At 42.2% G+C, this 15,123-nt stretch overlaps 1 protein-coding gene across 1 annotated transcript; it reads left to right on the top strand.

Annotated features, from left to right (window-relative positions):
• Window positions 1-14,113: 14,113 nt before the first annotated feature.
• Window positions 14,114-15,123, top strand: LOC133923564 (uncharacterized). The gene has a single exon (XM_062368847.1). It carries the CDS (start codon window positions 14,214-14,216, stop codon window positions 14,955-14,957), a length of 744 nt encoding a protein of 247 aa, XP_062224831.1. The 5' UTR covers window positions 14,114-14,213; the 3' UTR covers window positions 14,958-15,123.

Raw genomic sequence — 15,123 nt, 5'->3', positions numbered from 1 at the left:
TTTATTGAAGTGAGCAAGTGGTTTTGGCTAGTGCGTTCACTGGGAGTTTGACATGGATATATGGTGGCTATTTATAGGTCAAGATAAGAGAGGGTGGCGAGTCTCGGGTCTCTTTTGAAAAAATAAAGAAAAATTATAATAAAATAAAAATAAAAATAATAGGGAGACATAATTAATTTTTAAAATGAGTTTTATTGATAGATTATCTTATTAAAAACCTTTCTAGCAAAGAAAAAAGAGTACAACTGTACTGGAATCGTTCAAATAATATTCTAGTTAATCACTAAGTTGATCATTTACATAATCATAACTTCAATGATTAACCAGAATATTGTCCCGGTAGTCTCGTTACGTATTTTGTGCTCAAGATCGAAACACATGTCTTTCCAACATAAGCAATCATATCCAAACTTAATAAAAAGCAAATAATTAAATCATATTACAAGTTCTTAACTATTTACAAATTTAAAAATTTATAACAAAAAGGATCTAAAAGAATACTAAAACTGATCAACTCATAGTCAAAAGAGAAACTACACAGCGGAAACAAAAACTAAAGACAACAAAAAATAGGTGAAGCCATATGCTCTTAGGCTTCACCCCAAAAGTGCAACCTACGAGTAGTTGTCTACTCATTCCCACCGCTAGCATCAGCAGGCTTGAAGTAGCCAAACACCGCCTCTTCCTCACCTGCAAAACCTGTAGAGCAGCTGAGTACGAAAATACTCATAAAACTTAATCTATATAGGGTACATATAAATAATCTGACTCCAAGGATTATGTATTAAGCTATTAGAAAGGAAAAAACCACAAAGTTGATTAAAACATATGCGCTTGTAACCTAGATACATATGTGTGAGTATCTAAATATAGCCAAAATACCATTTCAAACCTGTAACTATCAATCTGCACATAAATGTAAATAGAATCATAGTAATACAACAGTAGCGAACCATCGATATTACCTAACATACCATCCATACTATCACCCTACATTCGTAACTCCACGACTGATGCAAATGGACAGAAGTATGCTCATGATCGAGAGCGCTATAATTTGAATTGTTTTTACACCTTACAGGGGATACTCATTTACCTACACGAATTGAGGACCATACGGCTCACGTGTCCACACAGGCCCACGCGAGGGGTACTCATATCAACCTTTCCCAATAAACCGCAACCATTTGATCATACATCGATAGGTGCGGAGGTCATCCAGAACTACTCCCGGAGCAAACTGGATACCCTTACATGTCCGCTCACTCACACCATCGACTCACACACCAAAATGTCACAATTAAGAAGGTATTCGACTTATCGTTCTTATATACGACATGTAGTAAGTACGAAAAGTGTTAAAACCAACTAACCGATGTAAAGCCGTCTATGGTGCCTGAGCTCCTCTCCCGAACTACCCGAGGAACTCCTTCGGGCCAGAAGACACCCTTAACACCGCTAACATCTCGTCTCATCCTCACATCTCATCCCACCATCGACATCATGATTAATATTCATGAACAATAAGTAAGCTCTAAACTCGCGAACAATGGTTGGACCATCACTCGACTTCTACTAATGACATATGCATTGCTAAGCATTTCGAATAACTTTTAAGTTAGACATCAATAATATTATCAAGGCTACAAGGATATGGATAATCAAATAACCAATATAGGACAATGCATCGTATATGTTCTACCCATATAAGCTCGATATCGACTCATTGAACATGCAAACTTATATAAAGAATACTTTATCAATTTTAGACTCCACAATTCAAATCAAATGATGTAATATATTTAGATGCTTGCCTTGTTGCTCTGGATTTTGCATGATACTTCTCGCACAACACTCGCAAAACTTCAAGAGGTTGGCGTCGTCTTCACTCACTTGGATTGTCGGCGCAACGCCCTCTAAACGAATCAACATGCATTGCACAAACAAATAAATGATAGAAAAAAAAGTGCAAATGATACATGTTTGAAGTATAATAGAGCGTCATGTTTTGAAAATATTTGCAAAGGACCGCTAAGTGATTAGGATTTTGAAGTTTGAAACCACGGACAATGTAATCTAAGCATACCTAGCCTTAACAAGCTGGTGGTCAGATCGACGTGTAGGTGGCGGTCTGACCGGCAGCCAGCAGAGAGTTTTGGCATCTGGCGGTCTGATCGTAGGCATGGTGGTGGTCAGACCACCCACCAACAGTCAGATCGGTCCTAGTGGCGATCAGATTCCTGTATAAGTTTTCAACTCGGATTCTTCAGTCTCAACTGACGGTCAAACCAGTCCTAGTGATGGTCAGACCGCCAGACCTTGTCGGCAGTGCCTTTGCGGGGTCGCCGGTGAGGACTTCGATGAAACTTTCGACAACGAAAGGTATCAAAATGTTCTATGGAACTAGTAGAGTGTTCCTAAAGTGATTCATACATTATTCACCAAGCTAAATTCTAAATACCCCATGGATTGGTTCTAGACTAGGTTGAACTTGGGCCTAAACGACACGAGGGTCGAATCGAGCTCGAAAAAAAATGGGGAAATAGTAGGGGATAACTCACCTCAGCTTATGGAAGCTTTCTATTGGATTGAAATGCTTCAGGGAGGCTCCGATTCGCGGATTGGCTCCCGGAGTCGTGGTGAAGCTCGGGGAGGAGGAAACACCCGATGAACGCTTTTTCGGTGAGGAAAGGAAGGAAAAACTTGGGGAAATCCCCCGAAAAGCTCGTGGGAGTTCCCACCTCCGATCTTCGGCATTTGAAGGTGACGAATGTACCTCTCTTTCTCTCTCTAGGGTTGAGTGAAGAGAGGGAGAGTGAGAGAAAAGTGAGAGGGAGAGAGCAAACGAAAGTGATCGATCTACTTAATTCGAGCCTTTGTGTGCTAACGATCAGACTGCAAGCTCAGGCGGTCAGACCGCGAAAAATCCATGTGGTAGCCCACGTGGCAGCGCACCTGACGGTCAGACCGCGGGTTACTCCGATTAGACCGTGAGGAGGTTCTTTTGCTGAAATTTTTCTAGGTCTCCCCTCATCATCCTTCTTCTATTCTTTTCTTTCTCCAAAGTATTTAGAGATTCTCCAAAGTGTTCTAAACCATCCGTAAGATATTTGAAACATGTTTAACTAGTTTTTGATAGACAAATACGTGTATACATGTAAGCACATGCGATGACAATTTTTGCATTTTTGGGACGTGACAACAACCTAGCTCAGAAAATTGGAAATTACACATTCTCATCAACATCTAGATACAAATTTTTGAATAAAGCTTCAAGCTCAGTGTTCTCTGTAGTATGTTGTATTTGCACTTCAGCTTGTTCTTGATCTTTTACTATAGTGACTGTTTCCACCATCTCACTTGATAGAGTTATTTTTCTCTTTTTAATTATCCTTTCAGTGAGACTGAAGGCAGACTCAGAATAAACTGTAGATACGAGAACCATTAACAAATTCTGTGCTAACAGTTAAATTACTAGATAATTCGTCTTGTGCTCATACCACCATTGCAGTATGTTAAAATTTTCTTGTTCATGGCTGATAACGTCGTTGTCGATGAAGGTAATTAGCTCCCCTCCTGATGTTAGATTTCCAGCGCTCGTAGACGATCGTGATGAAGAGTCTGAATTTCTTGATGAAGAAATTACACCAAATATTTTTTCCCCACATTGCCATCTTCTTATTGTGGGTGCTGATGAAGGTCGTTGCAAGCGAACTCTAGTATACTTTATTTCATATTTACTATAAGCATCAAATAACTTATAATAAATATTAGTATAATAAGTAGAATAATCGTGGCTAAGAGCATCACTAAAATTGTGAGAACTCTATAAAAACCTATGATTTTAGTTTTAGATCTAAAATAAAGGCAAATGCATACAACAAAGAAATTTATTTCTAATATTTTAAAAATTTAGATTTCATAGGAACTATACAATCTCTTAGAAGATTTTTCATTTTCATAGCTGTCTAAATAAGTAGCAATTTTAATAATATTATGCATTACTAAACAAGATGTTAGATAATAAACTCATGATAAACTCATAGTTGAATCATAAAAAAGTTCAAAAAACTCTAATATCCTTTCGGCAACATACCAATACGCTTCCGTGAGTAAAGTTTGCCACAATGCTGATGATAGTGTGTGTGTATGAATAAACACACCAAATGTCATCTTATATGGTACACTATTTTTTAGCATCAAGAAAATAGAGTTCCATCTTACCGATATATCGACAGAAAACTTATGTGGACGCACACTCATTGCAACACAGTACCGCTTATATACTGCAATTCGTTGATTAGGAGAGATCACAAAAGATATCGCGGTACAAAAATTATCTAGGTATTGCGACAACCTCTTCAAAGCGAATTTTACTATAAGATTGAAAATATAACAAGCACAACATTGATGTAACAAGAAAGATTCAGCATATGTGCTAACACAACAGAGTAAAAATATCTATTGCTCTAGAGTTTGCACCGGTATTATCTAAAGTGAAAAAAAAATATTTTATTTGTGAGACCAAAGTCTTCAATTACTTGAGATATTTTTCAGCAATATTTTCACCGATGTGTGCATTGTCAATAAGTTGAAAACTTATTATTATCTTTTCTAATTCTCAATCATTATTAACAAAATGAGCAACCACACTAAAATAATCTTCTCTAACCCTACCTGTCTATATGTCCAAAGTCAAATCAACTAAAAATGTACATATTTGCAATATTTATTTAAGCTTGCTACGACACGTATTATAATATTTTACCATATCTCTACTGGTTGTCTAGCTAGAAACATGCGTGAACATATGATTATGAGTTTGCTTAATGTAATCTTCAAATACAACAGACTCATCGATGTTGAGTGATAGATCCGCTCTTGCAATGAAGCGGCATAGCTTTTTTGGAGCATTGGTGGTTGGGGTTGTACTGCAGCACCGTCTGCTTTATGGCTGTTGCACTCTTTCAATTGCAAGTTGTGGCGTGCCTCTTCAAGTGCCCCGTTCCACCTGAGGGCTTTGCAGATAATTCATATTTGCAAATATAACATCTAGCATACCTAACACTCATCCCATCTTCCTCTCTGTAGAGCATTTCAAAGTCTTACCAAACTTTTAAATTACTGACTCTTGATCTTTTAAAACCGGTGCTTACTGATATATGTGTGCACTTATAGAGCCTGATGATGAAGGTGCTGCTGCATATAAACCAACCAGAGGTTCATCTTCAGGTTCTTCTTCACCCGCAACACTGCTATCAAAGGGACTATAGTCCTGTGTGAGTCCTTGAAGAAAAAAAATCATGATCAATGGATGTATTATTATGATCACCGACGTCCATGATCAATATCGAATGACACTAAAAAAAAATCAAATATTCGGAGTTAGAAATAATCAAATAAAAAAAATAAAAAATAATGATGCAAAAAATCACCAAGATTTCTTCAAGGCAGTAGGGCGATAGTTTTGAATTTTTTCAGATTTTTGGTAATAATTCAAACTAATTTTGTCAAATTATCGTAAATTCTCAAGAACTTTGAGACAAGAATGAGAGGAGAAAATAAGAGAGCAAATGTTGCTACTAGTATGGAATAAAAGGGTAGGATGGTCCTCTATTTATAGGTGAAAATGATGATTTTTGTATTTTTTTAACATTTTTTGAGCCAAAACGTTTACAGAACAGCTAAAAAATAAAAAATAACGAGTTAATGGGTCAAATAGCCCAAGCACAACCCATTCAAACCGTTAATATGGGCGTGCCCCCTGCGTGCCCTCCCATGCCGCCTGTGTCCAGCCAAGCTAGCCCCGCGCGTAACGACTCTTTGCCGGCCCAGACGAGTCATGCTATACCAGGCCGACCGTGCCTTGGCGTGCCCTAGCAGCCACACCAGACCACTACCATGCTATGCTTGGATGGGTAGACCGTGCCTAGCTGAGCCTAGACGCGCCGGACTATGCCGTGCATTATCCATGCCAGCACGTTGTGCCGCACGCTTAGACGAGGTACTCGTGACATGTCGTACTTGAGACGTGCCTAGTAGACATGGCTCGTTTAAACAACTTTAGTTTGCACCAAGTCACTCAGCTGAACGGATATGGCTGCCATGTCAATTGAAGTTCATGCAGCACTAGCAGTACACTGCCAATGACTTGTGGTGGTTGCTGTTTTTTACCGCTATCGTTGTGATAGAAGGTTCCAGCTTAAGCGTGCATTCACCATCAGGCAGTCATTTTCTCTCCACGGCATGCAATCCAGCTTCAGGAACCAGGCACTGGTTTTAGTAAAGGAATCAACTTTCTATAATTTCACCTAACGTGGATGTGGAAATAAACTGAGCGTGGGGTATGGGCGTGGGCGAGCCAATTGTTGACGTCCATCTAAATAAATAAGCCAGAGCAGGATCAGCACCAACTTTTTAACGGGGCGAGCGCCGGCTTGGATCCAAACCGACCCTTCAACCGGACGGAAGACGTGTACCGTCCCGGCGCCATCCTGTAGAACACCGTCAGCTTGTTTCACTTTCATCCGTGTTCTCGATCAATAGAGAGATCCAGTCAGAACCTGGTGCTTTTGTTTACCTACCCCCGTGATAGAAGCAAGCCAAAATTGTTGTTAAACTTGCCTATCAACCTTACACTGCAAAGTGTAAAAAGGGACACCGGTTTTCCTTTCGAGATGTCGTATAAATTACATCGCATGTTGTGAGGTCCTGGAGGTGCAGGTACAGCCGAAGGTGGCAAGGTCACCATGATGCCCGGATAGCATAAGAACTTTAGAAAAAGGGATTGTCTATATTTCACTTGGACAATTATGATCTAAGTCTCACTTGAATCATGAACCATCCAATCCTTCTTCTTTTATCACAATTCAAGGACGGATCCTTATTTCTCTTCCGACCCTTTTCTTCCTTCACGGACTCCCCTCAATCTCACCAACCGTCGGTGAGCTTGCCCCTACCTTGCCCTCCTGCCACGTCTTCGGCGGCTCCCCATCGCCAGATTCATCTCTGTCGCCCATTTTCTCGCTAACCCCTGTCGTTTTGATGCCCCCACCATCAACCCTCCCCACCGATCATCCTTCACCACCTCAGCCGATGGTGCTCTCGTCGTCTTGCCGCACCGCCCACCAACCGTCTCCTCTGTCGGGCTAACCTCCCTTCTCAGCAACTCTTTCTAAGCCCAGAGATACTAAACCCCAAATCACAATTCTGAATCCCAAAATCTCTAACCCTAACATGTCAGAGTTTGAGAGAGAAACCCCTCGCTCGAACCTTAACCTCTCGAAGGCCCGAGGCTCGCAGCGCAGGAGATAGAGAAGATGGATGAGAGGGTAAAGAGAAGGAATAGAAAAATTCGAATAAGACGCGGCTTCAAATTGACTAGACAAAATATAGCAATCCCGTAGAAAAAAGAGGTATGCATGAAAGAGATATGGCTTCGTATCCTCTGTACATTTATATCGGCTTCATCAAGACAGTAGCTTGACTGAATGTCTCTCGATCACCTCTTTCAGTCAAAGTAATAATGCATCTGTTTCACCTTCGTCTGTTGTTGGTACTTCTTCCTTCTTTTTATATATATCGTAGATATTTCAAGTTTCAAACTTCATAATCTTTGACCAATCCTTACTTTACCAATCTGTAGATTTTTTGATACATAAATAGTACCAGTAAATTCGTATTTGAAAGTATTTTCTTATCATAACGATTTTATTGTCATGGGCAATATAATTTAAGCAAAATTAGCGGTCAAAGTGGACGTGCATACAATTTGAAACAGAGTGAGTATTATGATTTGGTGTTCTCTTCGTCGAATCCTTTATCACTGGATATACAAATCACAGGAGTGGCGGGCTCAATTAGACATGTCTAGAGACCGTGATATTAATTTGCCGGTCATAATTAAGTGTCGTTCATACTGTGAGAGCAGGATAGGACGGGACGATCTCGAGACGGTTGTTGGCGTAGCTTCGACGTGGTGGACTGGTAGCACGGCGTATGCGCACAGAACAGAGCAGTTGCTTTCCGTTGGACTGCATCCGTCAACGGAGAACCAAAATGATCTGTACGCCCCTGATCATCGATAAGAGTTACGACATGGGAGCTTGATGGTAACATTCTTGGATGGAGCCGTGTCGAGGGGGGGTTTGAGCCTTAGTCTCGTATCCTCAGGTCTCCAACGAAGATCCTATCGTAGAGAAGCACCGTTAAAAAAAGTCACGATGGATGAGCTGGTGCATGTACGGTTTGGTGCCAATCACAGGCTCCGTTGAAAACATAATGAGTGTGTAGGTGGCTGTTTGGTTGAACGCTTATTATTATCTTGCTAAGACCAATATTAGATTAGCTAGTTTATTTTTACACCATATCCTGGCGAACCAAAGACATATTAGAGCGGCGTTTTAACGGGTTAGGCGGGAAACAATTCAAAGGTGCGCTAGGTTTTAGTGAAATGAAAGAGAGCTGACTTTTTTTTTTATCACGAGACGACACAACACATGTCAGCGTTTCCTTGTCACATGCATAGGAAAAAAAACATGATATGAATTACAACTTTTATTATTATATGGTTAAACCGAATATTTATATTAACCTATTTCTAAGTTATTTCGAATCTTTACATTAACCTATTTCTAAGTTATTTGGGTTATCCCAACGGATATATCAAACGACTACAGAAGCATCGTACGTGGTCCTGCTAGTTTTTGACAACGGCAGATCCTCCGTGGAATTGGCCTCGAGATCAACTGGGGTTCAGAACTTGACAGGCGCCGTCACGACGGGCCACAGTATGGTAGACTATCCAGTAGCTGCTCGATGGTCCACAATTCGCACGGCCGCTTCGTTCAACTTTGTGCTGGATGCAACATATCTGCACACTCAGATGGACCATTTTAGCCACGCTTGTGCGCTAGCTTCTTGTTTGTGTGCTCTGTCGTCATTGAACCCAATAGAGTTCAGACACGAACTGTCAGCCCGAGTTGTACATAGAATGGTTTTTTTTTTTTTTGACATGATTGTTTGGTTGGAGGATAATGTTGTATGTAATATGATTATTTATGTTTTGTTAGATGTGGTGATCTATTTTCTTATTTAATAGTATAGATATAACGATCTAATATGTTATTTGGTTGGATGGATAGAATTTATATGGGTTAATCAAAATGTTATATAACTCATTTGTCTTATATTTAGTTTTTTTAATTAAAATATAATCATACAAGATTTTATTTTATTAATTTAATTATAATAAATATAATATCATAATCGAATCACAAATCAGATAAACGATTTAGAAGATAATATCATTTAAAATGTGTTAAAAATGTATTTACTCTAATAAATCAGAATATATCAGTAGATATATATAACATAAATAGCTTCGTCTAGCAATTTTTATGGATAAAATCATCCAGTATAAAAAAAATTCTTTTAGATATTTATCCTATCCAACTTATTCTCCAATTAAACATCTTACCATCTTCCATCTAGGAATATCTTGCAACCAGACATACCCAAATTGGATCGAATCGCGACCTCCTGACCCAGTTCGAGCCTGACACGTTTGTTCAATTGTGTTATATATAATGTCCTCGCATTGCATGCACTAATGTTTACCATGGCAGATCCTTCTGTGAAATCTCGCTGGTCGGACTTGCCCAGGGACATCCTCCTCGACGTCCTTCAGGATTTTTTTAATATTATTTTTACGAGAATTTCAAAAGTATTGTACAAATCGTAAAATTACAAAAATAATACGTAGTCAGTGAAAATCATTTTTCACTCCATGGAATAGTGAAAATAGTAATTTTTGCACTTTAGTCACACGAAAAATTAATTTTCACAAATTGGTTCCTTGAAAATTTAATTTTTAATATTTTTCGTGCTACTGTAGTTTTTTTTACCAATGTACCAAAATAGTTTTAATTTTTTTTATGCATGCAATTTTTTATATTTTTCGATGTAAGTTGTTATTTTGTTTTAATGCACAGTCCCTTTTACGTAATTAATTTTCGTGGTTAAGTTATTCAGTTGCAGGGAGAATAAGGCAGCTACTTAGTTTGATGAATAGTGTAACTGGTAGGTAGAAACATTATGTACTGATAGCACCAATAGTTTTGAGCCTTCTCTGATTTCATTCGATATTTACTTTCTCAAAGTGTGACAAAAAAATTAAATTGTAATTATAGTAGTATTTTAATATCCTGTCAGAGGACCAAGCATTTTCAGTTATCTATTTTCAAGACCGGATGCATTGCCCTCTTCCTTTTAGCGCATAAGCTGTCCTATTTTTTAGACGAGTTCAATGTAAATGCCTTATATTTTTGTATGCCACTGATCTTTAGGGACGTGTTATTTCAGTAAATGATTTATATTTTTGTATGCGAAATAATAACTTACATCAGAAAAAATTGCATGCATAAAAAAATGAAAAATAATTTTCGCACATTGGTTCCACAAAAATTATTATTTTTTAATAATTTTTGCACTACAGTGCCACAGAAATTAGTTTCGCGCTATAGTACCACGTGAATTATTTTTTGTAAATTTTGCAATTTTCGCTAAACCGTCTGGCGATTGCATATTATTTTTGTAATTTTTGCAATTTTATGCAATATTTTTAAAATTCCTATAAAACATAATATTAAAAAGACTTTGTCCTTTAGCGCAGGTCCCAGAGATACTAGCTCTTACAGCCGTCTGCACATCCTAGTGTTTTGCTGCCTCCGCCACCTTTGTCCTTCCGGTCGAGCACCACGGCTCTTGTCCCCAGCAGAGCTCCATTTGAAGGGGAAGTGTACGAGGTCTGTTTGAAAAACATAACAGGAAATTCGTAGGCTTGAGTTTGGCTCGACATTGGATTTTTGATCAGATCAGGTTTTTTTTGTTTTTTTTTTTTTCTGTTTTGAAGCTAAGCTTGGCCCAGCTAAACCTGTGAGCCTATATTTTGAAGTCTAAGACTAGCTCATGTATTGATGAGGTCAGACTAGGTCAAGCTTTTTCGGGGCAAATCAGATCGGGTTCCTCAAGTTGGGTTGCTCAAGAACATGCCTGAGTCTGTGTTTGGTTGGGCTGATGTTTTGGTTTTTGGGCTGAAAAGCTGTCTTCTGTCTGATGACTTTTTACTATTGATTTTTTAATAAATTTTTAGCTTCCTAGCACGTCAAAAGCTAAAAAAGCTCTTTCAAACAGTTTCTCAACTTTTAGTTTATTTTTTTAGAAACTAAATTTTCAGTTTTTCAAAAACTAATTTCTCAGCAGCTTATTTAGTTGGGCTTATGACTTTTGAGTAGAAGCTAGAAGCTCAATTAAACGAGTCTAAGCAGTGCAACGCTGGTTTGTGCAGGGCAGCCATGTGACCAACGAGTTCCGCAACCTCCTCAACCAGGACAAGACCTACAAGGTGGTTTCCAAGAAATTTTAAATTCCCTTTCCTATTTTCTTCATTTGTGATGTGTACTGGTCCATTATTTTCTCTTGCATTTACCGAATAGGTCCCTCACTTCAACTTATTTTTCATGCAAATCTCCTTGATATGTACTGGTCCACGATTCGCACGCAAAGTCCATATAAAGTTGCATGTACCATACGCCCGATTGCCCGCTACTTAGTTCAACCTGTGCTGATGCCATATATGACATATCCGCACGCTCAGCCGGACCATATTAGTCAAGGAATGCAGCCTGTCGCGGCGGTACCCCCGGCAGTTTCAACGAGCCCGCGTCACTCCTCGATCTCGCTCGGTCCCGCGGTTGCGACGGCGACGACGTTTGAAGCCGAGGCGTACGTACACGCGTACCACGATCTGGGCAACTTGTGTGTGCATGTTTCTTCGATCGGTGTCAGTCCCTCTGCTCAGTAGGCACCGCTGTGCACACTATCGATCAGCTGCGAAAGTACGTAGTCCGAAGCATGCTCTCACCAACTGGCGCGACAGGGACAGGGAGCCACGCCAACAGATGCGCGTGGCGGCTGCAGGGTCCGAACAGAACGATTTATTTGTGTTGAGATTAATGTTAAAAAATAAATAAGTAAGAAAATCAACGAATAAATATGTATTAAGTGGAGGATACGTAAGGTATGTATGTCGGCAGAGTTGAGACGACGACCACGAGCAGCATGGGTGCACGCACACCGGCAGCAGCCAGCCGACAACTATCGAGCGAGCGAGCGAGGTACTATGGTGGAGCCCGTTGGGGCCTTCTCTACGCAGGTAGGAGAAGAGGCCCGGCTGCAGCCTGTCGCGGAGGATGATATGGAAGAACATGTCGCTCGCGCAGCCGTTGTTGGCGTTGTCAGTCATCAGGTCCCAGTAGGGGCACACGAAGACCTTGAACGCCCCGCAGCACTGCTCCGCCGGCGGATGCCCGCGGCAGCTGCTGATCACCACGCCGATGTCGTTGCGCATCCGGTCGAACCGCACCGGGCATACACCCCTGCACCTTACGCATGCACATATGCATGCTCCCGCCGGTTAGCCAGATCGATCACCACGCGCGGTGGTTTGCATGCGTTGTTCTTGTTCGACGCGAAATGGAACCGCGCGCGCCGCGCCCTTGTTTAGGTTTAGAGCATCGATCGTTACCTGGAAGAGCAACCAGCTTGCGCGGCGAGGTTTCCGTTATGTCGGAGCACGCAAGGGCATCCGCTGAGTTGAAGCGGAAAAAGAAGGGACGCACAAGTTAGCTCATGGTTCCAGCTGATCCCCAATGCTACGATTATTGTCTTCGATATTGCAGTAGCTGATATAAATCTCGGGCTGTTGTCAGGGCCGGCGGACCCGGCGGCGACCATGGACAACGCGACGCAGTAGAAGAGGATGGCGGCGCCGCCGGTGGAACCCATCTCGCTCGAATTATCTCCTTGCTCTCACAAATCACAGGGGCTATTTTCTGCCTTTGTGATTGATATTCGAGAGCAGATGAGAAGAGAATTCGGAGCGGCGGTGGGCAGGGATCGGAGAAGCACCGACGACGACGACCGGCCTGAAAATTTGTCTAGTGTTGGTTCTTGTTGAAGACCTGTTTCTATAGCAGGTTGACAATGGTGAGCTCATCTAACGGATGATACGTGTGGTTTGAGCTTGTGTGGACATCCTGATTTGGAGAACACGAGACAGTGAGCAAATTACTGTGGTGATCTTGAGGCAGGACCGGGTCAACACTAGCTATAATTTGCGGTTCTCAAGTCTCAATGGTTTCTAATTTAGTACTAGTTCCTCATTAGCAAAATTTCAGGAACCTACTGCGTGACCTTTGTTCATCAACGCAGAAGTTTGAAAAATACACGAACGGAAGAAAAAAAAAACGGAATGTCTAAAATATCAGTCGATGCATCGATCATCGTTCGACCTGAGTTGCTTCACGAATCGTGGCTAGTTTGGCTGATTTTCATCTGACTCTAGGGAGAAGGTGACCGACTACGTACGTTCCACATTTTCAACCACCTAATAGCAATGCATCTTCTAGAACATAGATTTTCTCCAAATATTAAACCCTTTTGGATGCTTCACAAGAAAATGTGCATAATCCGGAAATTAGATAGAGACACTATATAAGGAACATTAATTTCTCTGTGATGTAATACCATGCTAAGATATATATGCACCGACATTATTTCATAGTTTCATATAGTTTCATAATGTCATAAAGATTTTTATATTACTCTACTACTCCCTCAAAATTTCACAATATTTTCCTAAGAGCGCTATGCACACAAGTATGATCACTAGTCTGAGAAAAACATAAATGTGGAATGTCCAAATATATACTCTTATAAAATATCACACTACAGTCATTTATACCACTAAAGTATGTCACACTACAGTCATTTATACCACTAAAGTATCTCACACCATTAAGTGAAAAACTGATTTTTTTTCAGATACTGCAATAGCTACTTTTGTTTTTTCTCAACAATTAACTTTTTTGAAACAACAAACCCTAAGAAAATGATAAATATTTATGTAACGGATGGAGTACATCGATGTGACTGCAGTTCCCTTCATTTGGTTGGCAAGTGGAGTACGAGCCAAGCCGAGTCCAAACCTTCTAGCTCGGCCACGGCTCACCTCAACCGCGGAAGCCGAGCCACCAGCTTCGTGGTCCGACTCAACCAACTTCGGGTCCAACACTCCAACCAGACACGAGCGCATGTGTCGATACAAACCCTAACACACCCTACTCCCAATTCCCAAACCCCCGCCGCCGCCAATGATGGCATCCACCACCAGCAGCCGCCTCCGCCGCGAGGCCGCGGTCCGCGCGGTGGCCGCGGTCCTACGGTGGCTCCAGCGCCACCCGACCCCGGCGCCGGAGCCCATATACCTCATCGTCACCCTCAAGCGCGCCCCCGTCCGGCGCTTCGAGCACCGCCTCCGCCTCCCGCACTCCCCCTTCCCCTCCATCTCCCTCGTCACCGACCGCCTTCCCGCCGACCTCCCCAATGACGTCGACCCGCTCCCTGCTTCCGCGCTCCGGTCCCTCCCCGCCGGGGCGCGGCGCGGCCTGGTTCTCGTCGACCGCCGCCTCAGGGTCCCCAGCGGCAACGGCAAGGCGGCAGCCAAGGGCGGCAGGCCCGTGCCCGTGGACCTCGCCGACCCGGCGTGGGCGGAGTCCGCGAGGGAGGCGGCCCGCTGCGTGGAGCTGCGGGTGGAGGGCGGGACGTGCCGCGCCGTGCGCGTGGGCCACGCGGCGATGACGCTGGAGGAGGCGGTGGAGAACGTGGTGGCCGCGGTGGAGGCGGCCGCCGCGTGCGTGCCGAGGAAGTGGAGGAACGTGCGGGCGCTGCACGTCAAGTCCCCCGAGTCGGTCGCTCTGCCGCTCTACTCCGCGCCCGGCACCGGCGGCGATGACCACGACTGCGACGGCAATCCGGAGGCGTGGAAGCGGGCCGGCGCGGCCGAGGAGCAGGGGAGGGTGAAGAAGAGGAAGAAGAGTGGCGTGGGTTGTAATTAGGTGCATTGGTCGGTTGTTCGTTGCCTGTGCACTTTTGATTCGTCAAATTCAAATGCATCGCTAGAAACAATTTCTTTCTCCTTCTGAGTTGTAAGAGCAAGAACAACAATTTGCAGTATACTAGATAAATGCCCTTGCGATGCTATGAGAATTCATTTGCACCTTA

The sequence above is a fragment of the Phragmites australis genome, chromosome 7 (genome assembly GCF_958298935.1).
Source record: "Phragmites australis chromosome 7, lpPhrAust1.1, whole genome shotgun sequence".
NCBI classification, from domain to species: domain Eukaryota; kingdom Viridiplantae; phylum Streptophyta; class Magnoliopsida; order Poales; family Poaceae; genus Phragmites; species Phragmites australis.
The sequence above is the reverse complement of the archived record's forward strand: the minus strand, read 5'-3'. Positions and strand labels throughout refer to the sequence as shown.